Raw genomic sequence first — 25,659 nt, forward strand, 5'->3', positions numbered from 1 at the left:
AGATAAATAGTACTGACACAATTGGTACAGAGTTAAATCTTTTTGCAGGCGCAGAATCAGGAAACTCAGACTGTACTGGTAACAAGTAGATTATTATTATCTTTTGTTTCCCACTAATTTTTGTACTATATTCCATTATTTTCAAAAATCTTTTCAAATCTCTTTTTCAAAAATCAAATCCTAACTTTATTCTCCACATCTCTCTTTTTCCCAACACTATCATACACTTTCTTTCAAATCTTATTTCCACTCAAATTTTCCTTTTGTACGGAATCACATCATTCCCCAACGTCTCTATCCTTCTTTCCATTCTATAAATACCTCCCATTTTCTTCCATAAAATCTCACATCAAATTCTAATTCATCTCTCAAATTTCCACTTCATAATCCATCCTTTCTTCTTCCCCGACAAAATGGCGAAGCGGTGGGAAACGTGTTTTCTTATGGTCATCACCATTGCTACGGTGATCATGTCTTTCTTCTGTCTACATAGCCCGGAACACTGTGGACCTGGGATGCTTATGCTCCCAATCATCTACATGTTACTATTTGTAGCATGGGTTATCAATCGTCATTCTTAAAATTTGCCGTATTTCTTATTTCTTAAATGTACCGTTTATTCGTCGTACTGTTCAATATAGTATGTAATATTTGTACTGTCAGTATTAAATGTTGTACTATTTGTCATAATATTGCTTAATTACCCAGATAATATTTTATGTGTTTTCTGCCAGTCAAATATTCATTTTTCTGTGCATTAAATGATTTTCAGGGTTATTATCGGTAATTTTGCCCGCATACGGTAAATATTAGTTATTTATTATGTCTGTGTTTTTCTAACAAGTCATGTAAATAAACTTTCATTTTTCACATAAAACATAAAACAAAAACAACAAAAAAGAAAATTAACTTTGACTGTTGATTTTTCACTCTAACTGCTACATCAATACCTGGACAGTCAGTTGACAGCCAAACTGCTGGCAGTACAATTCTCAGTGTTTTGTACCATCAATCAAATCAATCTTTCACAATTCAAAATTCCAAGATTTTTGTTCTAGAAGTCTTCTTAATATCACGCGATTAGCAGAGACTCAACACTACACAAAAATCAGGTACGCTTAACTGTCTCCTACATAAACAGTCCATGACTAGGGTTTTCTTGTTTTTACAGGAGAAACAAGCTTTTGAGACCTCAAATGGATTTCATGCACATCCATATATCTCAAAGTACCATCATACACATTTTCAAACTTCAATTCACTCAGACGCACCGTCAGCAGCTCAAACAGTCAACAGACGACCCGTTTGACCAAAAAAGTCAACAGACAGTCAAAAATGAAATTTTTTGTCAAAGTCCATATTTTGTCAAAGGATTCATCATTTGATCATTGGATGATCATAATTCATCAAGGAAAGATCAAAAATCAACAAAACCCTAAGATTCAAAATTAGGGTTTTTGCCTGAAAAGTCAACTCAACTTTGACTGATCATAACTCTCTCATCCTTCATCCAAAAAATTCAAACCAAAGTTCATTTTGAAGGAAATTCAATTATCTTTCAAATTCCATTGATCCCATGGTCATTGGATTCACCATTTGAAAAATATGATCAAAGACATTACAGGTCATTTTCAAAGTCAACAAAAAGACACTTTTTTCAAAAGGACACACAAGGAGCATCAAAAATCATTTTGACATGAGACCAAAGGCATTGGTTAGAGGACTCTTTGAGGTTTCGAAAAAGTGCAAGATCTCCTTCATATGACAAAAATTGAGGGATTTACACCTTGTTGAAGTTGGCTGAATTTTGGAAAATGCATAAAACCAACATTGCTCAAAAATGCATTTTTTCCAAATGGGGCCAAGTTTTCATGGTTCAAACATCCTTTCCACAATATTATGGGCCTCCCACGACCAAGACCAAGCCCATAACATTTTTCTCCATTTTTTTGATTTAATTTTATCATTTAAGATTAAATTAAAAAGGAAAAAAGGAAGGATAATGCATAGCTTTAATCTTAAGCTAAGGCCTCCACAATTGACTTAATTATGCAGCAAGGAAGCTGCAAGGAAAGCCTAGAGCAAAGGTGTGGAGATCAAGCAATGGTGGCTTAAGTTTTAAGCTTGAAAAGTCAAGATTCCAACAAAGCTCATGAATGCTTCTTAGCTTATTTTTTAAGCACTCCAAGGCTTATATAAAGGCTAGAATATTTCAGCAACAAAGTGGGCAAAGGGGAGCACGAAAATAGCAAGGGGGTATCAAAGAAACACACAAAATTCTCAAAAAAATACCTAAACGCTTGTAATTTTCGTTTTCTTTGTATAAGCTCCTATCAACTTCAAATAAACACTTCAATCTTCTCCTAAACTATCATTGAACAGGTTCCAACCAATAGTCTTGTTTGTTTGTACATAGAACATACATATCTATTCTTCCATATTCCATTAAAACTTCCAATTTCAATATCTCATACTATAATCCTTTTCAAAGTAATCTAATGGTTTCTATAAGTTCCTAACATGAAATAGAGAAGATCCAACGTGGTACATGTGAGCTCTAAGCTTTGTAACATCACGTGCCATTTTTGAAGCTCTAAGCTTCAATCTCTTCGTTTTGATACTTGCACGCGTTCTCATGAAAAACTAATGCCTCTAATGAACTCAGGGGGTCCTAATTAGGCTATCTGGGTTGTTTGCAACAATTCATCTCCTTGTTTTTGCAGGTTTTAAAAAGCATGAAAAAAGAAGCGAAATCCGCAGGTAAAATCGCAGCTGTTTCCGAAGCAAAATCCGCAGGAAATAGGTTAGGGATGATGAATAGTGACGTTGAATATTTGACCAGCACGCGTGGCAGATTCCCTTTTCCTCATTCGTTGGTCAGCCAGCGTGGGTCTAGGGATGTCAATGGGGCGGGGCGGGGGCGGGGGACACTTTCCCATCGTTTTCCCCGCCATCAAATTCATTCCCCGTCCCCGTCCCCGATCCCCGTCACGGGGGAATTTCTATCCCCATCCCCGTTCCCCGCGGATCCCCGTTCCCCGCGGATCCCCGTTCCCCGCGGGGATCCCCGTAGATCCTACATTTATACATTAATATTTTATTTTTTAAAATGTTTATATTTTCTATAAAAGTAAAAAGCACAAAGAATTCACATATTTATTCTGTTATTAAAAAAATACTAGTATTTGACATTTATTATTTTTTATTAAAAATACTAATGGAACACAAAATAATAATATTTTTTTATAAATTTTTAGGGTCTAATATTTACTTTTCTCTCTCTTAATAAATACATGAATATTTATTTATTTTTTAAATAAACATAAAGGAAATGACTAAAAAACCTAGTCTAAAATATATATTAAATTAACTATATTAAAATAATAGGCGGGGCGGGGTCCCCGCGGGGCGGGGGATGTATTTCCCGTCCCCATCCCCGAAATGCTTTCGGGGGAATTTTTCTCCCCATCCCCGCTCCCACGGGGGAAAATTCCCCATCTTTGGGGCCCCGAACGGGGCGTTCCCCGCGGGGATCCCCATTAACAGGTCCAAACTGACATCCCTACGTGGGTCCCAGCGTGGACTTTGAATATCTGACTGATCACATGCACTGATTTCCATATGGCTATCATGTTCCCTCATGATCTGAGCCCTTGGATCAATCTCAGAGCCACTCCAACGCATCAGAATGAGGACCTATCCCATGGACCTTATTTAATTTCCACACCTGATCAGTATCCTTTTATTTTCTATTTTTATTTTAATTTCTTTGTTAAATTAATTAAAAATAGTTTTAAAAATCCAAAAAATATACAAAAAATATTTTTAGACTTCTAAAATAATATATTATTTTCTGAAATAAAAATATTTTATTTTCCTTCAAAATTTCAATATTTTGTATAATTAATTAGTATATATTTATATATTTGCTTTTTAATTATTCTAACCAATCAAAAAATCCTAAAAAAATTGTTCTTTATGTTAAATATTGTTTATATATTATAAACTAATTTTGTACATATTTTGAATAATTTTCTCTTTAAGTTTTAATTATTTGTGTAATTATTTGCATAATTATGTATTAATTAACTTAATCAATTTCAAATCAATTTCAAAAATTCCAAAAAAATTAGTTTTGTTTTAAAATTAATTGACAAATATTTTGTACATATTTTAAACTTAATTTCTAGGTTTAAATCTATTTTCATCTTTTTTCTTCATTTTAATTTAATTAATCATGCATTAATTATAATTAAAATAAATCATAAAAAATCCAAAAACATGCCTTTTATTTTTCTTGCAATTTAAATTCCGCACTTTACATTTCTGCATTTTGATTTCCCGCACATATAAACTGCGTGTATGTCAAAGATAAAATTGAACCGTTAGATCACTAACTTCAAAGATAAAATATCTGAATCCAATCACAATCACACTTGCACCTCTTAAGGTAATCCCTTCTCATTCTTTTCAAAATCAAAGTCAAAATTCCACTGCTTCGAGTACAAAATCGAACCTTTTGTTTGTATCCGGTGAAAGGATAGATTTTTAAAGGAAATAGGATAAAGACCTTACAACTCAGGGTAGACCTCCTAGTTTGCTTGCTCAAATCAAAACAAACAAAATTCTCATACACTGTTGTTTTTCAAAACTTTCCAAAAAGACAATACTTTGTATACATCCAAACACAGATTATTACAAAGTTAACGTTCTTTTCAAAACATCTTTCGAAAGATAAACAAGCATTTTGTATACATCCACACACGGATCATTACAAAATTCAAATTACAAAAGTATTTGAAACCACATATGAGCATTCTAAAGCAATTGAAAAGTAATCGAAAAACAAGTGAGCTAAGCAAACTTAAGAGCCCATGGATAACCATGGATACAAAGGGTGCTAACACCTTCCCTTTGTATAACCTACCCCCTTACCCAGAATTTCTTAAAGGTCTTTTTTCTGTTTCTTTTATAAACCTTTCCTTAATTGGATAAAATAAAAGGTCGGTGGCGACTCTGTGAATTTTCAAAAATGCGAAAGCATTTAAGCGATAAAAAAGAGTCAGTTCACGTATCTCTACAGAACAGAGGTATGGCCCGAGAATAAAACGGAGGTCCATAGGAGCCTTTAATTGTGTTTGAGCAAAGTTAGTTTAATTGACCGTGTTGTTCTGTTCATACTTTGTAGGACCAGGACCGTCCGCTCGTCGAATTTTGAGAATTTCGAGCTTATATTCTGATTTAGTTATTGTTAGAGATGATTTAGTTATATGTATCTGTTGTAAACATGTGAATTGAACAATAATGGTGTATATATTTTATTTTGGATTATAATGGTATTATATTGGTATATAATGTCCTATGTACGGGTTTTTGTTGAAATAATGGTATATATAAGCCTTGAATTACATGTTTAGTGACTATTTTCAAAAATATTACAGGTTGAAAATAAATATAAATTACAGGTCGAACTGGGAGACTTAAATTACAAGTTGCACTTTAAAATATTGCGTTTAGCAACGAAAGCGCTTTCAAAAACGCTCTTAAAAGCCTACATACAAAAGCGCTTTCTAATTAAAAGCGCTGCCTAAGATAATAAAAAGGGCATAAAAGATAAAAAAAGCGCTTTCTGGAAAAAGCGCTGCTATAGGGGATGCTACGAGAGCGCTTTTCTAGAAAAAACGCTGCTATAGGGGATGCTACGAGAGCGCTTTTCTGGAAAAAGCGCTGTAATAGGGGTACTACGAGAGCGCTTTTCTGGAAAAGCGCTGCTATAGGAGTGCAACGAGAGCGCTTTTGGCGTACCAAAAAGCGCTGTTTTTATCTACGGTAGCGTTGCCTATGGCAACGCTTTTAAGCGCTCTAAAAGCCCAAAAAAACGCTGTGAAAGTCCTTGTACGGCGTAGTGGCAGTTGTTATAAACCAATTCAATCTTCAATTATAATTGTTTAGTTAATCATCACATTTAGAAAAATAAATACACAACAAAGTTAAAGAAAAATTAATATTTTTATTATGTCCGTACACTTGCATTTAGAAATAGGATAAAAAATAGGAGCATTACATATAAATAGGATAGGTATATGCAGGAGGCATGTGATGTCGTCTAAATTGGTGGTAACCTCACCATGAGGCAGATGGAATGACGACGACTCTGGGTACCACAACTCCTACGGCTGTTGTAGAGATGAATTCTTCCGCCCGTGGTTGTAAAACTTCTAGGAAGCCCTTTCTTGAAAATTTTCAAAGTAAACACTGTTAAAAAATTTCCACTGAGGACAAATAAGTAATAAGTCTAAGAAATTTTACCTCTCTGTCCCATACATGTTTAGTTGTATGATCTACACACCCTATCAACAGGGATAAATTTGAAGGACCTTCTGGTGCATCAGTCTCCTCGTGCAACAGGTCAACGCCATCAGGAGGTGGCACGGGAGATCCAGCATCGGCCGGAGGTCACACAGGAGTAAAAGATTGTTGAATGTTACTCTTCTTCATACTTTGTCAATCCGCATTTGAAACTTCTGTAACAGATCTACTTTCTCTTTTATAAAAATATACAATGACACATTAGTCATATATATAATTGTAGTTAAGTTAGTAAAATTTATGCCTTTTTTTTTTCGGTCTTGAGTTCAACTCTTAACAACCACAAAATTATTATTCAAAAATACATTTTAAATGTTTAATTTTAAAATTTATATTAGGCCTTTCATATATTTATTTTTTCTTAATGTTTTAAACCAATTCAATCTTCAGTTTTGTTGCGATAAACTTGCGAAAATAGTAGCGTTACCTGTCAAATCATTTTTTGTCAATATATTCAAAACATATAAATGTGAAAATATGAGAGAATGAATCAAATATGGTTATCCGAAAAAAGAAAATGGAAGTTGTCAATATTATGTAGGGGAGAGTGTTCATAATAAATAATAAATTTTGACTCTTGAGAATACAAATTGCATTATTCAAAAGGAAAATATTGAAAAGTGTTTGGCATGGATGTGATGAACTGGCAAGAAACAATAGTATTTGTCAATCAAGCAACCAACCAAAGGAGAATTGGTCAGAATTGTGAATATGGAAAAGGTTGAGGAGCGAGTTATCAAACCGCGCGCGGACATCAGTGACCATGACGTACACATTCTCTCTCACACACAACAAACTATATATATGCATGGTATTCTCTCATCATTTCATATAATTCATTCTTCTTAATTATCTTGCTAACATTCATTCATATATATTTTCTCAACACTTCTATGGCTAATACAATGATCACTGCTACTAGTTTTGCTGTTACATTGGTGCTGCTAGCCACAATGTCAATATGTGATGCACAGTTGTCTTCTACTTTTTACGACAGTACATGTCCCGATGCACTAACCACCATTAGAACTGCCATTCGTACTGCTGTCTCTAAAGAGCGTCGCATGGCTGCATCTCTCATTCGCCTTCATTTTCATGACTGCTTTGTGCAGGGCTGTGATGCATCAATTTTGCTCGATGACAGTACCACAATCCAGACCGAAAAGACTGCACTTCCTAATCTTAACTCAGTAAGAGGATTTCAAGTCATCGATAATGCAAAATCACAGGTAGAGAAAGTATGTCCCGGAGTCGTGTCTTGTGCAGACATAGTTGCTGTAGCAGCACGTGATGCATCATTCGCTGTAAGTATACAATCTTTTGATGTTCATATTAATAATCTCTCACCAAAAACATATTAATAATTTCATATTATTTGCAGGTTGGTGGTCCATCATGGACAGTGAAACTTGGAAGAAGAGACTCTACTACAGCAAGTAAAAGTTTCGCCAATACTGACCTTCCTTTGTTTACAGACGATCTTCAAACTCTTATATCTAAATTTACAAATAAAGGTCTTACCGCCAAAGAGATGGTTACACTATCTGGTATATTTCATTTCTTTCAAACTTCCATATTTTTATATTTGACCAAACATTTACTTATTGAACCATTTGATTTTAACTAACTCAGGTGCGCACACAATCGGACAAGCTCAATGCTTTACTTTTCGTGGTAGGATATACAACAATGCTAGTGACATAGATGCTGGATTCGCTAGCACTCGCCAACGTGGTTGTCCATCTATCAGTTCCACTTCAAACAATCAAAAGTTAGCAGCACTGGACTTGGTTACACCAAATTCTTTTGACAACAACTACTTCAAAAATTTAATTCAAAAGAAAGGTCTTCTACAATCTGACCAAGTTCTTTTCAGTGGAGGATCTACAGATTCTATCGTTTCTCAATACAGTCAAAATCCTACAGCTTTCAAGTCTGATTTTGCAGCTGCTATGATAAAGATGGGAGATATTCAACCATTAACCGGATCCGCCGGAATCATAAGAAGTATTTGCAGTGCTCCCAACTAATTCTACAAATTCACAAACAATCAATTGCTATTTCATCTTCTGTTTCAATACTTTTCAATTTCATTATTTTATTTATTCTTTTATTTATTTTTGTTCCGCTGTATACAATTGTAAAGTGTTACATAATTATGTATTATTATAATTTTATTATGAATGTATTTCTAAATGTTCACTTCACAAAAGTTTCATTACTTGTTCTATAAATTAAACGATTGTTCATTCTTATTATGTCTCAACTTTGAATGTTAGTAACACAGTACGTTAGGTCTTTTGTATATTTTAAAATTACAAAGACGGCGTGTTAAAATCATCAATTCATTGATAATTTCAGCAACAAATTTTTTATATAAATTTTTTTTCGGAACATAGTTTCTAATAAAATGATGCTTAATTTATATATGTTTTGCTCTAGAATAAAAATTCAGATTCTTTGATAGATAAAAGGCTGAAGTTTTACCACACTAGATAGGGGTCTTATTTCCCTTTATTTAATAATCTTATAATTGATGTTTCATCCATAGAAGTCGAGTGCTACAACTTACAATCGCTATGTATTTTACTGGGAATAATGCATTCGTTTGTTGCCTTTTGCTAGTTTGAGAGATTAGACTTTCACTAAGAATCTGACTGCTTCAACTGGATCGACTCATCTTTCTTACTACTTTAAAGGACTTTTGTTTGAAGACAATATTATAACCACTATCACTTAATTGATTTATGATCAATAGAATTTGTTTGAGTCCTAGAAATAACAAAACATTATGAGTAGAAAAGGAAAGAAGAGTTATTAATTGTACTTAAACCAATTATCTTTTCTTTTTCTTTTTTCCTTCAAATCCCAAAGTTCCTTCCTACTTTAGTGTTAGGTTGTAATTTTTCTTGAGCATCCACTCTCTAAATAACATGATTGATGTTTCAATCCTTCCATACAATATATTGGCCACGTAGATAATTTGATTTTTAGGTACCCATATTTTTTTTGGTTCCTTTAGGGATTAGTTCTAGAGGATTTTTTTATTCTTTAATGTTAAGTTGAATTAGCCATAGAGGTTGATGTTTTTGGGGTATCAACTTGACTTGATGATTCATCCTCTTATTATTCTTGCTTAAATCATAGATCATCTCTACTACTACAAAATATACATTTAAAGGAAACAATTGGACTTGTGTCTATCTTGGAAGATTCGTTAACCGAATAAGGATTCTTGAATACAGACTCCTTGAAATTAGTGTTGGCACATTCCTGCCAGATATTTTCCCTTGAAGTATTCAAAGGAGTGTAGATTGGGACTTTTGTTCGAAATCCTCACTCTTCGTCATCTCTTCGAAACTCACTTGTATCTGGAACTTTCGGTTCCCGAACCTTTCTCGCTTTCTACCTCTAAGAGCTCTTCTTCCCAATTCATATTTGATATAGGTTTGTGTCCTTTTCAGCAAATCACTCAAGCTACAGGTTCCCTCATGCCCTAGATTTTCTGGAACAAGCAATCCAATCTCAGACCTTTATTAAATATTTAGCACTTTAACTTGTCGTTCATGCCTCTTACTACTACCGCCACTTTTGTGAACTGGTCTACGTATTCACACAGTTTTCTTTCTTCCCAAGTATGACTCCACTGAGTACCGCCATAGTCGTAGGTTTTTATTTTCGAGCAGTGAATTGGGTGGTGAAGGTATCGCATAGATCTTTCAACGAGTCTATCTTCTCATTTATGAGTGTTTTGTACCGTGGCATACCAGCTACATTGAGAGTTAATGCAAAGAGCTTACACTTCATGACTCCGTTGGTGTGGTAGTAGATCAACCCGTTATCTACGTGCTCAGAATGTTTGTAAGGATCCCTGGTTCTATCATAGACAGACAACTTTAGAGGCTTCTCTAGGGACCTTGGTAATCTCTACTAAGGATACGCACAGACAACAGGTTCCTTTTTTGCTATGTAGTTGAAGTGTGTGCGTCAAGCCTTTCCCTCCTTCAAGGACGGTGCATGGGAGAATGAGGAGAACAATAAGCCTCAGTTAGGATGTAATTTTCAATCATTCTCTTGTAACCAGTAGGAGGAGTCTGGTGCCTCTTACTTTAGTGACGGTGTGAGGATTGTGGAGCCTCTTCATGTGCTGTGATTGTTTGAGTCGGGATCGGCTCTGGAACAGTAACTGGATTTTCACGTGAGGTTTCCTCTCGTAAGGTACTGCCTATTGGAGGGACATATTGCAAGTTCTCTTTAATTCTTAGGATCTTATACGCCAAGACCTGAAATTTGTGTTGGTGTACCAAGTTGTACACGCTATATGGTTAGTTGCTTCATGCATGTCTAAATTGGCTCGTAGAAGTTGGAGGTTAGGAAGCATCTCTTATTCAGGTATTAGAGGTTGCAACTTGCAAAGGAGGTCGATTTGATGGTTCACCTTGGCAAGGTTGTAGTGAAGATCGAGAAGTTGGAAATGTTTATCAGATGTTTTCATCTTATTTTTCACAAGTTCTTCGAGATAACCAAGTTTTATTAATGTATTTTAATTCAAAGTACAAAACATAATATAATGATAAGAAAAAGTATTCATATTTATTTAAATAGGCCAGTCTGATAGGCTTAAAAGGCTTTTTTTATGGCCTGACGCCTAGCCTTTTTAACGAAATAGGCTTATAAAAAAATCTAGGTCTTTTCTATTTAAAAATAATGTGTGGTCTAGTCTGAACATAGGTTTTTTCTTCACCCACCTCCTAACCTTCTTGCCCACCCCTGGTGAATTTACCACAATACCCCTTGTTTCGGAAGTTCATTTCCGAAACTGTACTTATTTTCTTAAAAAAGGTGTTTTCGGAAATGTATCTCCGAAAACGTGTGTTTTTTAATATAAAATATTGATTTCGGAGATGCATCTCCGAAATAAAGTTACTATTCAGAAAATGTGGTGTTTCGGAAGTTCATCTCCGAATGCACCCCCCTTGGAGAATTCGGAAATGAACCTCCGAGAATATGTCTGGACAGAATAAAATGAAAAACAACAACAATTCGCTTTATTTAATCGGGTGAAGATTACAACGATAATATTACATAAAATTAAAGTTACATATTGTTGAACACGGGTAGGTGGGGATGAGAGAGTGGTGGGGAGAAAAAAAGGCTTCCAACTTTCAAAAGGTTTTTTTATTCTTTTAATAAAAATACGTACTACTGTAAGTAACAAATGACGGAGGAGGTGTAACCGGGGCCGGAACATATGACGGAGGAGGTGGATGTCCGGAGGAAGAAGAACCGGAGGTACGTCCACCGCGAGACAAAGGAGCCAATCAATGTAAGCTATAATTTATCATTATCATCAGGGGACGTCATTACAAAAAATTGGGAAAAAAATCTTATTATTTTTAATCTTGATTTTTTAGAAATGACGTCCCCAGATGATAATGATAAACTATAGCTTACATTGATTGGCTCATTTGTCTCGCGGTGGACGTACCTCCGGTTCTTCTTCCTCCGAACATCCACCTCCTCCGTCATATGTTCCGACCCCGGTTACCACTTCCAAAAACTAACATGATAAATCCAATACAAAAACACAGTGCGATACAATCCGAAATCAGAACAAAACAAAACAAAACACGTCAAACAAAACAAAAACATGTTATTCTGCCCCACGAGCGTTACAAAATACACATCAAACAAAATAAAAACACGTTATTCTTCCCGACGAGCGAACTCCTCCGAATGAAGATAATTATACCAATCCTCATCCCACTCAGTATCAGAACCATCAGCGTTGATCACGCCTGAAGGCTGAGCCTGCACGTCCGAGCCATGGACCCCCAGGGGACGAGAAGCAGAACCAGTCAAAAGCTTCTTCTTCTCCTTCACCTCCTTCACCTCCTTCACCTCTTTCACCTCCTTCTTTGAAGAACCCTTTCTTCCCTTAGCGCCCTCTTTAGAAGACGCAGTCCTGCGTGCTGGTTGGTTGTCTGACATGTTCCTGTAAACAATTGAAATCGATTAATATGCGAGACAAAATAAAAAACAAAAAAATTTGAACTTCTGATACATTTCGGAAGTTCATTTCCGAAAACTGGGATGGAGGTGTTTTCGGAAATGAACTTCTGAAACACCCCTGCGATGGAGTTTTCTGCAACTTCCATGACAGACCCCTAAACCAAACTTCAAACCAAATCAAAATGCTTCTAAACAACCTAAATACTACTAACAACCTAACCATATATCATTTATGCAATTAAAACCCTAAATAACATGCATTTCAATAATAGATCTAAAAATTTCAAAACTTACAAAGTGTTAGGATTGAGGGCTTTTGAATGTTGTTTAGCAGTGTGATTGGAGCCTTGATGCAGCTTTGGAATTCTGTTTGCACAAATTTTCGCCTTTGCCACTTTTTGTTTTGATTTAGGGTAAATGATTGGGGGAGGGGGAGTGTTTTGATAAATCTGCAGAAATCGCAGTATTTCGGAAGTTCACTTCCGAAATAATGTTTTCGGAAATGAACTTCCGAAATAAGTCAATTTTTTCAAAAAAAGACGCTTTCGGAAATGAACTTCCGAAGCAGGGGTATTTTGGAATTTTCGCTGGGGGTGACCCCCATAGGGAGGTGGCCAAAGAAATTTTCCTGAACATATATAGGTTAGTCTGTAAGTCCCTATTATCGGTCTGACCTATTTCCACCCCTAGTCACGCGGAATCTGAATTGAGGTTTTTGACTCATCTTTATTTCAATGTGGTATGGATTTGGTTCTTTCATCTTTAGCATTTTTTTCTTCGTTGATAGTATAAATAATAATAAGTTTGATGGCTTTATAACATGGTCATAGTGAAAAATCTTTGAAAGTTGTGATTCATTTTGATGGTTTTAATACACATGTTTAGATAGCTTATATTATTTACTTCAATTTTTAAATTCAACTATTTCTACTGTTTTTAGATGTTAGCATAATTAGTTTTTTAAAGATTCAACTTAATTTCAATGTTTGTGTTGAATCAAAATGTTGAATAAGAAAATCATTGCTGAATAAGAAAATCAGCAATTTTTTATTGTTTTTAAATTTCTCAGTCTGAAGCAAATGTTGCATTCTATTTACATAGAGAGTGACTTTCATAATCCTAATTATCATTTTCCATTCCTAATTATTTCTATTAACTTATTACCATTTTAACTTTTTACATGTTTGATGACATTTTTGTGACTACACAAATCGATTTTTTTAATTACTAAGAATTACTAAGAATTATCAAATTTCATAGCAATAATCTTTAATTTTTTAAAAAAATATATCTTATATAAGATGATAATACCATTTTTTTAACTAATGGGATACACGTGCGTTCGCACAGGTACTGATGTGGTATGCTGTAATGTCACCATTTTTCATATATTTGCGGTAATATTCAATATTTTGATCAGTAACTTCGCGTTTCCGTTAATATTCAATCATTTGATCAGAAACTTCATGTTCTCGTTAATATTCAATATTTGGACAACTAACCTCATGTTCCCGTTAATATTAAATATTTTGATCAGTAACTTCATGTTCTCGTTAATATTCAATATTTTGATCTGTAATTTTGTGTTCCTGTCAATATTCAATAGGGTTAAAGGCCTTTTACCCCCTGCCATATAGGTGTGTTTTGATTTTCCCCCCTTAAAAAAAAATTATAACAGACCTCACAAAATATATTACCAGACTTCATATTCCTATTAATATTCAATAATTTGATCATTAACTTCATATTCTCGTCAATATTCAATAATTTGATCAATACACGCCTATATGGCAGGGGGTAAAAGGCCTTTAATCCTAGAAAATTTCTTTGGCCACCTCCCAACTTTCTAGCCCACCTCTGGTGAAAAACCCAAACTACCCCTGACTTCGGAAATGCATCTCCGAAATTCAAGAAAAAGGTGTTTTCGGAGATGCATCTCCGAAAGTGCCTTTTTTTTAAAAAAATTGTCTTGTTTCGGAAATTCATTTCCAAAAACAGCATTTCGGAAATGAACTTCCAAAATACTGGGCGTTTTGCAGATTAAGCAAAACAACCCCCCTCCCCATTCATTTTACCCTAATCCTATTCTAAACACAACCTCTCTTCAAATTTTCTGCAAAAAGCAAGTGTGAAGTCAAATAGATTGCCCAAGTCTTCTTCCAATCTCAACCAAAGTAATCTCAAACACTAATTGGTAAGTTTAGCATTTTATTTCAATTTTTAGATCCATTTGAATAAACTCTATTAGGGTGTTTAGAAACTGAAAAAATCACATTAAGATAGGTTAGGACTGATATTAGGATGTTTAGTATGCATAAAAATAGTTTTGGTTTAGGTTTTTGGGGTCTGCCATTGGAGGTTGCAGAGAAGTTCTGCGCAGGGGTGTTTCGGAAGTTCATTTCCGAAAACACCTTCATCCCAGTTTTCGAAAATGAACTTCCGAACTGTATCAGAAGTGCATTTTTTTTGTTTTTTCATCTGTCTCGCATATTAATCGATTTTGATTGTTTACAGGAACATGTCAGGCAACCAACCAGCACGCATCAGACAGGGTAGGGAGACCCAGACTGCGTCGGCTAAACGCGAGCGGGCAGCGGCGCAGCTGGCGTCGACCCAGGGACGGGGGCAGGGTCAGGGATGCCGTGTGCGAGTTCCCGTGAACGTGGGAGAGGGTACATCTGCTTCAGGATCTAGGAGTCGGCTGGCTCGAACATCTTCTTCGCGCCAGTGAGAGGAGGAGGAGGAGGAGGAGGAGGAGGTGGCGCCAGTGCCTTACCACGAGCCGGAGGGGGTACCGGATGTTGACCCTCCAGCCGGGGAGGATGATGAGCAGGAGGACGGCTATCCGGGAGGGCCCTTTGACACTTTCGTGCTGATTAACTACCACGATCACGTCGCTCGGCGTATCTGGGAGGGAGAGGTATTTTTTATAATTTAACCGTTTAATTGTGACCATTTTTTATAATTTAACCGTTTATTTGTCGCTTATTTAATATATGTTGCTTATTTGTTTTTTTTTTTAACAGGAGCGAGAGCCGTTGAAAATGGTGAACCACGCCCGGAAGATTTTCAGTTTGTTTAAACCAACAGCTGAGTGGTTTAACGACCATGTGCGAGGTTCAAGGCTTAGCGGGCTCTGCATGACGGGGTACACCACCATCAGCACCGGCATGCAGGGGGCATTTGTGGAGCGCTGGCACAAGGAGACGTCCTCTTTCCACTTGCCGGTTGGGGAGATGACGATCACCTTGCATGACGTGCAGTGTCTTCTCCACCTGCCGATTAGGGGGCCGCTGTTGCACCACTCCAAGATCCAGAGGGTCGAGGCCATTGAGTGGATGACGCTCTATTTGGGCATGGAGCACGAGGTTGCTCACTTTGAGTGCGTCACGACATCTGGGCCTCATGTCCGGTTCACCACACTGAGCTGCTATTTTGAGCACCACCTGGACGCGGTGGCCGAGGCTGAGGCTGAGGGTGACGAGCTATTCACACAGTATCACCGCGGCTGCGCTCTCTGGTGCTGGTACATGCATGTGGTAGGCGCTGCATGCTTTTTGGACAAGAGTGCAAGGTACGTCGACGTGACCTACCTCCGCTACTTCATGGACCTGGATATCGTTCACTAGTGGAACTGGGGGGCAGCTACTCTGGCATACCTCTACCAGAAGCTGAATGAGGCCTCCAACTGGAGGACGAGGCAGTTGGTCGGATCCTGCACACTACTTACGGTACGTTTTATTTTAATACATTATCGTATTTATTTATTTATTTATGTTTCGTATTTATTTTTAATACATTATCGTGTTTGTGTTTCAGAGCTGGATCATCTCTTACTTCTCCCGCATCCACGGCTTCCGCTACGATCCTGCATACGTGGACGCCATGCCCAGGGCCGCAAGATATGCTCTCCAGAGGGGGAACGATGCGGTGGGACCATACCGTTTGTACTTGGACCGCACGATGCACGATGACGTCACCTGGAGGCCGTTCGTCGACTACGCTCAGATTGTCCCCTTTGACGGCATTGCTTTATATTCAGGCTGGTTGGCATGCGGGACCGACATCATGGTCTGGTATCTCCCTGAGCGGTGCATGCGTCAGTTCGGATTCGTGCAGCGGATACCCAGGTCACCCTTTGAGGCTGCTCCCGACACAGTGACCCGAGTGCAGCTCACTGCCATATGGGCGGACTGGCAGCATCATGTGGTACCGCAGGAGTACCGTCTCACTCGGGTCACACAGGAATGGCACAGTGAGAAGGGGTACGTCACATGGTTCTATCGGGTGTCACATCCTCTGTTGAGACCCGACGTTCCCGACGCTCCTAGGCCAGCACACGAGGAGATCCTGGAGAACCAGCAGGCCGAGGATGACCACGCCATTGATCTCATGTTGATCTGCCAGCGGATAGAGATGCTTAGGCGGGACGCGTTGGATCGAGGTATCGTTGATCAGGGCGGTCCAGAGGCAGTCGCCGTGATGGAGATGATCGTCACTGATGCGGGCCGTGCGGCGGGGTACAGGCGGCAGAGGAGGGCCCAGGGTGAGAGGGTTAGGCACACCCAGTAGTGGTCGGGTTTATTTATTTTTTGATTTCGGAATGTATCTTTCGCACAGTATTATTATTATTTTCGGCTTGTATATATTATTTGGATTTGATTTATCATATTAGTATTTTCAGTTTATCTGTTGCTTATTTTATTTGGCGTTTGCGTTTAATTAAAATGCGAGACTGTTAAGAAAAAACATTAAAAAAAACACAGTTTTTGCATAATTCGGAAGTTCATTTCCGAAGACACCCCCCATGAGGTGTTTTCGGAAGTTCATCTCCGAAGACACCCCCCATGAGGTGTTTTCGGAGATGCACATCCGAATTGTGGAAATTTTTATAAAAAAAAAGCGCTTCGGAAGTTTATTTCCGAAGCAGTGGTATTTTGGGATTTTCGCTGGGGGTGACCCCCATAGGGAGGTGGCTAAAGAAATGTTCTAATCCTATTCAATATTTTGATCAGTAACTTTATATTCTCGTTAATACTCAATATTTTGATCAGTAACTTCATATTCCTATTGATATTTAATAATTTGATCATTAACTTCATATTCTCGTCAATATTCAATAATTTGATCAATAACTTCATGTCCCCGTTAATGTTCAATATTTAATAAAGTTTTTAAACTGGCCTAAGATTGAAGCCTAATATGAGTACCATATTAAATGAGCATGTCTAAGATAATAGCAGACATAAAAGTATTTGCATTGTGGTATTTAAATATATATCATATATAAGCATGTCTAAGATAGTTATTAGAAATACAATTACATAGTTACAAAATAGATTATATATTACAATTAGCATTGTTTCTACTATAATTGTTCAGAGCGTAACTCAGTAAAAAAAATTGATTTCTCGTGATAAAATATTAGTAGTTTAACCCAAAAAATTGAACTGTTCATTGTTCATTGTTGCCGTTACCATAATGTCTCTTCTTCTATGGCTATCATACTCGTATTGGAGGTGATATATAGGTTGGAGAATATAGTCTCCTCTTTTGTACTGGGTTATGTTGTAACTGTGCTAAAAAACCTCTTTTAGGGCCCAAGAAGAAATTTGGGGGGAAAGAAGGGGATGTGGGGTCTTTTTTCTCTAACTCTATTGGCCCACCTTCTGCTTCGGATTCGATGGCCAATAAATGGAACCCTGGTCAAGTCACGGTTTTTCATGGTGAATATTCGGGAGAATCCAACGTTTTCAGGTGCAATAATAGAACTGTGGAAGCGATGCGACATGGAGGGAGAGATATCTTGTGGAAAGCTATAGGTGACCTGGGTATTGTTTCATTGCAGCCGCAAAAAGATTATAAGAAGAAAATTATGGATTAGGAAGAAAGTAGCAAGATTCATGAGGAAGGAGGGAAGGAGTAATCAAAAGGTACATTATGAGTATTGGTAGTCTTAATATTAGAGGGGGTGGGAGCTTGGTGAAGAGGAGGATAATTAATCAAATCATTGGTAAGAGAAAAGCTGATATTTTTTTTATCCAGGAAACAAAACTTTCTGCCTGTTCGCTTTCTACAGCTAGAAGTTTTTGGCAGACAGAGGACATCGACTACTCTATTTCAAATTCTGAAGGTATGTTGGGTGGCCTTATTATTATGTGAAAAGTTGGTGATTTAGAGGTGTTGTGTACTTTTAGAGGCTCTGGTTATCTAGGGATAAAAGTTAGATGGAAAGATAACTTATACTACGTTTTTAACATTTATTCTACTTATTCAGTATCTCTGAAATGAATTCTATGGAATAAATTGATGTCACTAAAATCTAACAATACGGATGGTGAGTGGGTGATTGGAGGCGATTTTAACGCGGTAAAAAATATAGCGAAGAGAGTTGGCAGGTCTTGTTATGGTAATAACACAGAATGGAATGAATTTTCTAGTTTCATTAAGGATATCAGATTGGTGGACATACCGTCCAAAGGTAGAAAATTTAGTTGGCATAGTGGTGATGGTAAATCTAAAAGTCAGATCGACTGTTTCCCTGTGTCTGATATTGTGGTGGATAGGTGGGGAGTCGTGGGGCAGTTTATCGGTCAAAGTGAGATATCCTATCATTGTCCTGTTTGGCTAGTGGTGGGCAAGGAAGATTGGGGTCTGAAGACGTTTAAATTAAAAAATGAATGGTTCCAAAATAAGGACTTTTTGTTGTTTATAGAGAAAGAGTGGAAAGAATTAGACGTTCAAGGCATAGGAGATTTTTTGATGAAGGAAAAGCTGAGGCTTTTAAAGGTTAAACTCAAATAATGGAATATTCATGTGTTTGGGAAGACTATTTAAAGATGGAAGAGGGGGTTAGGGAGATGAATGCTTTTGATGAGGTTGGAACGAGCACTGTAGTGGTGGAGGAAGAAAGGAGAAGGGCAAGTAGGAAGTTTTTGAGTAATCTCAAAATCAAAGAAAACATGTTAATTCAAAGAGCTAGAGTGAAGGGTCTCAATGATGGTGACGTCAACAACAAATACTTTCACGCGGTAATGAAGAAGAGTTTGAGGCGGAATCACTTAGGTTCTATCTCAACCTCAAGGGGGATTTTAAACTCGGTCAGCGAAGTCAAAAAAGAAGTGTATGACCATTTTGGAAAGAAGTTCAAAGAGGATAATTTTAATAGACCGACGTTGGATGAAGATTGTTTTAAGAGTTTGAATGAGGAGGATAGGCGTTATCTCGAACTTCCTTTTGGAGAGGATGAGATTAAATAGGCGATTTGGAGTTGTGATGGATCAAAGAATCTGGGTCCGGACGGTTATTCTCTTTTGTTCTTACAGAGATGTTGGTTTTTCCTTAAACATGATTAGGTAGCTTGCTTTAGAGATTTCCACTCCGCGGTTCTCTCTAAATCCATAACGTCGCCTTTCTTGGATTTGATTCCCAAATCCAATAATCTGTTGGATTTAGACGACTATAGACCTATATGCTTGGTAGGGTGTATATACAAGATTCTATCAAAATTGTTGGCGGGGAGACTAAAAAATGTTGTTGGTAAGGTCATTTGTTTTAGCCAAAGCACTTTTGTTCCCGGGAGGCAATTACTAGACGGGGTGTTAGTGGCTAAAGAGATGGTGGATTTTGCGATCAACGAAAAAAAAGATTTGCTTGCTTTTCAAGGTAGACTTTGAGAAACCTATAATGGTGGTACGACTAGGGAGTTTAAAGTCGAGAGGGGTTTGAGACAAGGAGATCCGATCTCTCCGTTTCTTTTTGTTATTGTGGCAGAAGAATTGAAAGTTTTGATTAATAAGGCGATGGAGAATGGCGTTTACGCGGGTTTCTATTTCAATAGAAATTGCTTCATAGATGTTTTACAGTTTGCGGATGATACGCTTTTGGTAAGTTGGAATCACCTTTGGGCCATCAAATCAGTTCTAAGGGGTTTGAGCTAATCTCGGGGCTTGGCATCAATTTCCATAAAAGTAACTTTCAATCGGCATAAATATCAATTCTAACTTCATGGATGTGGCCACGGAATTTTTAGCTTATAGACGGAGAAAATAAGGAATTTTCGAAGGAGGAAAATGCACGGGGAAAGGATCCTTTTCTTCTTGGTGGGTTGATATCCTTCTTCTAGAATATTATATTAAGAAGGATTTCTTCAACCGAGATTGTTGATTTTCAGTGGGCAACAGATATAATTTATCTTTTTGGCGCTCGTTGTGGTTGGAGGCGGGAATCCTTATGGATATCTTTCATGTGCTGTTTTATGTTTCAAAGTTGCAGGAAGTTTCCGTAGCGGGAATGGGTGGATGGAACAGCGGCTTATGGAGTTAGGGAGATTTCGGAGTCGATAAGGGAGAGTTGGTCAATTTTGTTTGGATTTGGTTTGGAAGGATATAGCCATTTGGATTGGTTTGATTGATTATAAAGCGGAGAATTTTAAGGAAAGTTTCTTGAAATGGACTTCGTTTAGCAAATTTTCGAAAGTTAGGAGAGGAAAGGAGGGAGTGGTGCGGTTGGCTTCTTGTTGGTATATTTGGTTGATTAGAAACGGGATTGTTTTCAGAGCAGACTCGTGGAATATTTCGGATATCGTGTGGGGAGTAAAAGCGTTGGTTTGAAGATGGGCTAAATATAGGAAAAATCATGTAACCCAATTGTAATTTTTACGAGTTTAGTAAAAATCTTTTGTTTTTCTCGGTTGAATGTTGGTGTGTTAGATTGGGGCCCTAAACCCTTCAAATTTAACAATGTGTGGTTTAGACATGAAGATTTCAAGACCTTTATCTCGGAAGAATGGGGTAAGCTTAAAGTTGATGGTAGAGGAGACTTTATCTTGTATGAAAAACTCAAACGGTTGAAAGTTAGTCTACGCGAATGGAATAGGGAGGTGTTTGGTTGGATTGACTTGAAGGTCAAGGAGGAGGTGGAGAATCTTAATGTTATGGATGGCTTATTGGTGGATAATTTTGGCGGGAATGTTGAAGAGTTGGTATCTATTGAAGATGGGCTCAATAGATTCAAGTATTCCTGCAATCTCTTCTGTCATGTTGTAGATCGTGTATGTGTGTGTGTGTGTGTATATATATATATATATGAGCCATGAAGTTTTGTGATAATTTTGTAGTATTTTTTTTGTTACACTTGACAGAATCAATCATCAGAAAAAGAAAACGGAAGTTGTCAATTGTTATAAGTAAGGGATAGTGTTTATAATAAATAATAGATTTTGACTCTTGAGAATAGAATTGCATAATTAAGACATACTACTATTCAAAGGAAAATATTGAAAAGTAGTAGAGATGGCATGGATGTGCTGAACTGGCAAGAAAAAAAAATACTATTTGTCAATCAAGCAACCAACCAAAAGAGAATTGGTCACAATTGTGAATATGGAAAAGGTTGAGGAGCTAATTAGCAAACCGCGGCGGACATCAATGACCATGACACATTCTCACACACAATATTAAACTATATATATACATGATATTCTCTCTTCATTTCATATAATTCATTCTTCTTATTTATCTTGCTAACATATTCATTCATATATATTTTCTCAAGTTCAATCATCAACACTTAAGTTACATGGCTTATACAATGATCTCTGCTACTAGTTTTGCTGTTACATTGGTGCTGCTAGCCACAATATCAATATCTGATGCACACTTGTCTTCTACTTTTTACGACAGTACATGTCCCGATGCACTAACCACCATTAGAACTGCCATTCGTACTGCTGTCTCTAAAGAGCGCCGCATGGCTGCATCTCTCATTCGCCTTCATTTTCACGACTGCTTTGTGCAGGGTTGTGATGCATCAATTTTGCTCGATGACGGTACCACAATCCAGAGCGAAAAGACTGCACTTCCAAATCTTAACTCAGTAAGAGGATTTCAAGTCATCGATAATGCAAAATCACAGGTAGAGAAAGTATGTCCCGGAGTCGTGTCTTGTGCAGACATAGTTGCTGTAGCAGCACGTGATGCATCTTTCGCGGTAAGTTTACAATCTTTTGATGTTCATATTAATAATCTCTCACCAAAAACATATTAATAATTTCATATTATTTGCAGGTTGGTGGTCCATCATGGACAGTGAAACTTGGAAGAAGAGACTCTACTACAGCAAGTAAAAGTTTCGCCAATACTGACCTTCCTTTGTTTACAGACGATCTTCAAACTCTTATATCTAAATTTACAAATAAAGGTCTTACCGCCAAAGAGATGGTTACACTATCTGGTATATTTCATTTCTTTCAAACTTCCATATTTTTATATTTGACCAAACATTTACTTATTGAACCATTTGATTTTAACTAACTCAGGTGCGCACACAATCGGACAAGCTCAATGCTTTACTTTTCGTGGTAGGATATACAACAATGCTAGTGACATAGATGCTGGATTCGCTAGCACTCGCCAACGTGGTTGTCCATCTATCAGTTCCACTTCAAACAATCAAAAGTTAGCAGCACTGGACTTGGTTACACCAAATTCTTTTGACAACAACTACTTTAAGAATTTAATTCAAAAGAAAGGTCTTCTACAATCTGACCAAGTTCTTTTCAGCGGAGGATCTACCGATTCCATCGTTTCTCAATACAGCCAAAATCCCACAGCTTTCAAATCTGATTTTGCAGCTGCTATGATAAAAATGGGAGATATTCAACCCTTAACCGGATCCGCCGGAATCATTAGAAGTATTTGCAGTGCTCCCAACTAATTCTACAAATTCACAAACAATCAATTGCTATTCTTTTATTTATTTTTGTTCTTGTGTATTCAAATGTAAAGTGTTAAATCATTATGTATTATTATAATTCTATTATGAATGTATTTCTAGATTTTCATTTCAAAAGTTAGGTAAGGAAATGAAGGTGTTTTGTGGATGGTCATTTGTTGGAATTTTTGGTTGGTGAAGAATAGAATAGTGTTTAGAAACGATACGTGGAACATCAATGACAGGAGTTCTAAGTTTTTGGCTTGCGAAAATCCTCTGTTGTTTTTAACTTAAGAGTCAATTGTCGTGTAATTTTTCTTCGGAGAGTTTCTATCTCGCCCTTCTTCAGGTATAACCAGAGGTTGGGAACCGACTGCTGTGTGTTTGAGCCTTTATGATACATTTTTTAGTATAATTTACAATCACACTGTAATTAATGCGGCATTATGCATATGCTACAACAACAGCCACAATATTGATGCGGGTCTGCAATTTAAAACCATAACTATACTAAAATTATCAAAGAAAATCATAGAGTTCAAATAAATTACTTATTAAAGATTACGAAATCCATCAAATTAAAATATTTAAATTATGGCAATAATAAAATAAAAATAAAAAACTGCCTACGGATCAAAGTGCAATTCACAGGGAATACACTTGCATGCCACTGTAGAGGCAACAAACTGACAAGCCATAAAAAGAAACTCCTAAACAAGCATCACCCTCAAAGAACAACATCAAAAAGAAGAGCAAGTTAGATCTCAAGCCAACAGAAACACTACCGCCGGATCAAAAACCAATTGACTCCATTTTCAACCAGTATAGTTTTTCACACGCACAACATCAAGACTATTCTCTAAATCTTTAACCCAATTCATGAAATATCTTTCAGTCACCCCAGTTAGAGATACTAGATTCAGTCGAAACTTTTCATCTTCTGTATCATGTTTTTGCACCAGCCTTCTGAACCCAATATCAGCACATTGATGAAGCTTATCCAAAATAACTTGAGCTATTCCTTGGATGTGATCAAAAACCTCAATCTTAGCACTTTCATCCTCAGGGAGATAGTATCCATATACATAACTCCATTTGAGAATTCCTCGAAGTTCAACCACGAGTTTCAATGTATACAATAATTCTAAATAAGTTCCATACTTACTCGTATACAATGATTTACTCATCTTCATCTTATTCAAGTTTTGAAGAGCCCTTTTTCTTGAAATTTCATTGTTAGCCCAACCTTGATGGTAGTAACTATACCTGTCCAGTTGATTTTTCGCGTGGTTATTAGGTTTTACATCTTCAAATACCTGAACTTGTTCGAGTTGTGTTGCATAACATATACATCGACCTTGGAGACAAAACCAGCAAAAATCGAAGTCACATTTGCATATCATATGATTACACCCTTTGTTTTTCTGAATGGGAATCTTACAATTAGGGCATGGTTTTGTGTTAGCCACAATCCAACCACTAGTAGTGAGTTTAATTTCAGAACTAGTCTTTTTCATCCATTTAGCAACAGTTTCACAATCCACAGGTGTATGAGCTTCTTCCCCACAATTCCAACAAAAAACATGACAACAAAAGCATGTAACATCATAATTCATTCTAGACCTAGAACTACTAGAATCATGAAACAGTGTTTCATAACTTATAGCATAACAACAATTTGGAGCAGGACACCACTTCAATTCCTTATCATTGTTGTTTTCCACATAAGACCTAAGCAAAAAATAATCATATTGAAGCTTTCTAGACTCACTTGCTAATTGTTGAATCATGTCTTCATCTATAGCTGCATCACAAGAAGGTTGAGGGCATTTGAGTTTGAAGCAGTTGTGATTGTTGATATTTGTATCAATATACTGATTCCAACAATCAATGCAAAACGGATGACCACACCATGATGACCTAATCTCATCATTAGAAAAGGTTTCAAAACAGATATTACATTCTGAATTTGGAAACCCTAATTCTACTTTTCCCGGTTCTTCTGATAACCCTATGGTTTTTAGAACTTTTTCATGGTTATCTAACCATGATTCACAAACATCGCTCAAGTTCCATTTGTAGTAAGTGAGTAGAAGGCATGCAACAGGTCTTGATATGGTGAGAACCAACATGGCTTCTTTGATTTCATCATCTTGAAGACACTTTATATGAGACTCACTCAAAACTGTGAAACGAGGTTGTTCTAAAGTTTCAAGGCTAGTTAATAATTCGCCTTCTTCGTCTTCAATGTTGGGGAAGTCAGTTAATGTTGTCATTGTAGAGGATTCCAAGGAGGAGGACAACCACTGCTTAAACCCTAATAATGATTAGCATTAGTGATTTGATGTATAAACTCTTGGATTTAGTTTAAGTAGATACCTAATACTACTTATGATTCAATATATAGGCAATATTTGAGATTTTTTGTATGTAAGATACGATCTTATAGGCTAGGGAATATATAAATATTATATTTTAGTTATATATTAATATATTTCAATCTCTTAATTTATCAAGTGATATTTTATCGTATCATAACTTTATTTAAACAACTTATTGGAATAT

The 25,659-nt window shown here is 36.8% G+C and overlaps 3 protein-coding genes across 3 annotated transcripts; 2 read left to right on the top strand and 1 right to left on the bottom strand.

The window, feature by feature from the left end:
- The first annotated feature begins 7,222 nt into the window (after window positions 1-7,222).
- LOC131607125 (lignin-forming anionic peroxidase-like) lies at window positions 7,223-8,559 on the top strand. The gene is made up of 3 exons (XM_058879158.1): window positions 7,223-7,673; window positions 7,751-7,916; window positions 8,002-8,559. The coding sequence occupies exons 1-3, from the start codon at window positions 7,263-7,265 to the stop codon at window positions 8,397-8,399; spliced, it is 975 nt and encodes a 324-aa protein (XP_058735141.1). The 5' UTR covers window positions 7,223-7,262; the 3' UTR covers window positions 8,400-8,559.
- Window positions 8,560-21,900: 13,341 nt separating this feature from the next.
- Window positions 21,901-23,237, top strand: LOC131607126 (lignin-forming anionic peroxidase-like). Its single transcript, XM_058879159.1, has 3 exons — window positions 21,901-22,371; window positions 22,449-22,614; window positions 22,700-23,237. Exons 1-3 carry the CDS (start codon window positions 21,961-21,963, stop codon window positions 23,095-23,097), a joined length of 975 nt encoding a protein of 324 aa, XP_058735142.1. The 5' UTR covers window positions 21,901-21,960; the 3' UTR covers window positions 23,098-23,237.
- Window positions 23,238-23,909: 672 nt separating this feature from the next.
- On the bottom strand, window positions 23,910-25,370 carry LOC131605255 (probable E3 ubiquitin-protein ligase ARI8). Its single transcript, XM_058877632.1, has one exon. It carries the CDS (start codon window positions 25,368-25,370, stop codon window positions 23,910-23,912), a length of 1,461 nt encoding a protein of 486 aa, XP_058733615.1.
- Between the last annotated feature and the right edge of the window lie 289 nt (window positions 25,371-25,659).

The sequence above is a fragment of the Vicia villosa genome, linkage group LG5 (genome assembly GCF_029867415.1).
Source record: "Vicia villosa cultivar HV-30 ecotype Madison, WI linkage group LG5, Vvil1.0, whole genome shotgun sequence".
NCBI classification, from domain to species: Eukaryota; Viridiplantae; Streptophyta; class Magnoliopsida; order Fabales; family Fabaceae; genus Vicia; species Vicia villosa.

Bases quoted from the DNA above. Each gene is read 5' to 3' on its own strand.
- LOC131607125 (XM_058879158.1), top strand. From the start codon at position 7,263: ATGGCTAATACAATGATCACTGCTACTAGTTTTGCTGTTACATTGGTG. The intron at 7,674-7,750 runs GTAAGTATACAA...TATTATTTGCAG, and splicing joins CACGTGATGCATCATTCGCT to GTTGGTGGTCCATCATGGAC. The intron at 7,917-8,001 runs GTATATTTCATT...TAACTAACTCAG, and splicing joins AGAGATGGTTACACTATCTG to GTGCGCACACAATCGGACAA.
- LOC131607126 (XM_058879159.1), top strand. From the start codon at position 21,961: ATGGCTTATACAATGATCTCTGCTACTAGTTTTGCTGTTACATTGGTG. The intron at 22,372-22,448 runs GTAAGTTTACAA...TATTATTTGCAG, and splicing joins CACGTGATGCATCTTTCGCG to GTTGGTGGTCCATCATGGAC. The intron at 22,615-22,699 runs GTATATTTCATT...TAACTAACTCAG, and splicing joins AGAGATGGTTACACTATCTG to GTGCGCACACAATCGGACAA.
- LOC131605255 (XM_058877632.1), bottom strand. From the start codon at position 25,370: ATGACAACATTAACTGACTTCCCCAACATTGAAGACGAAGAAGGCGAA.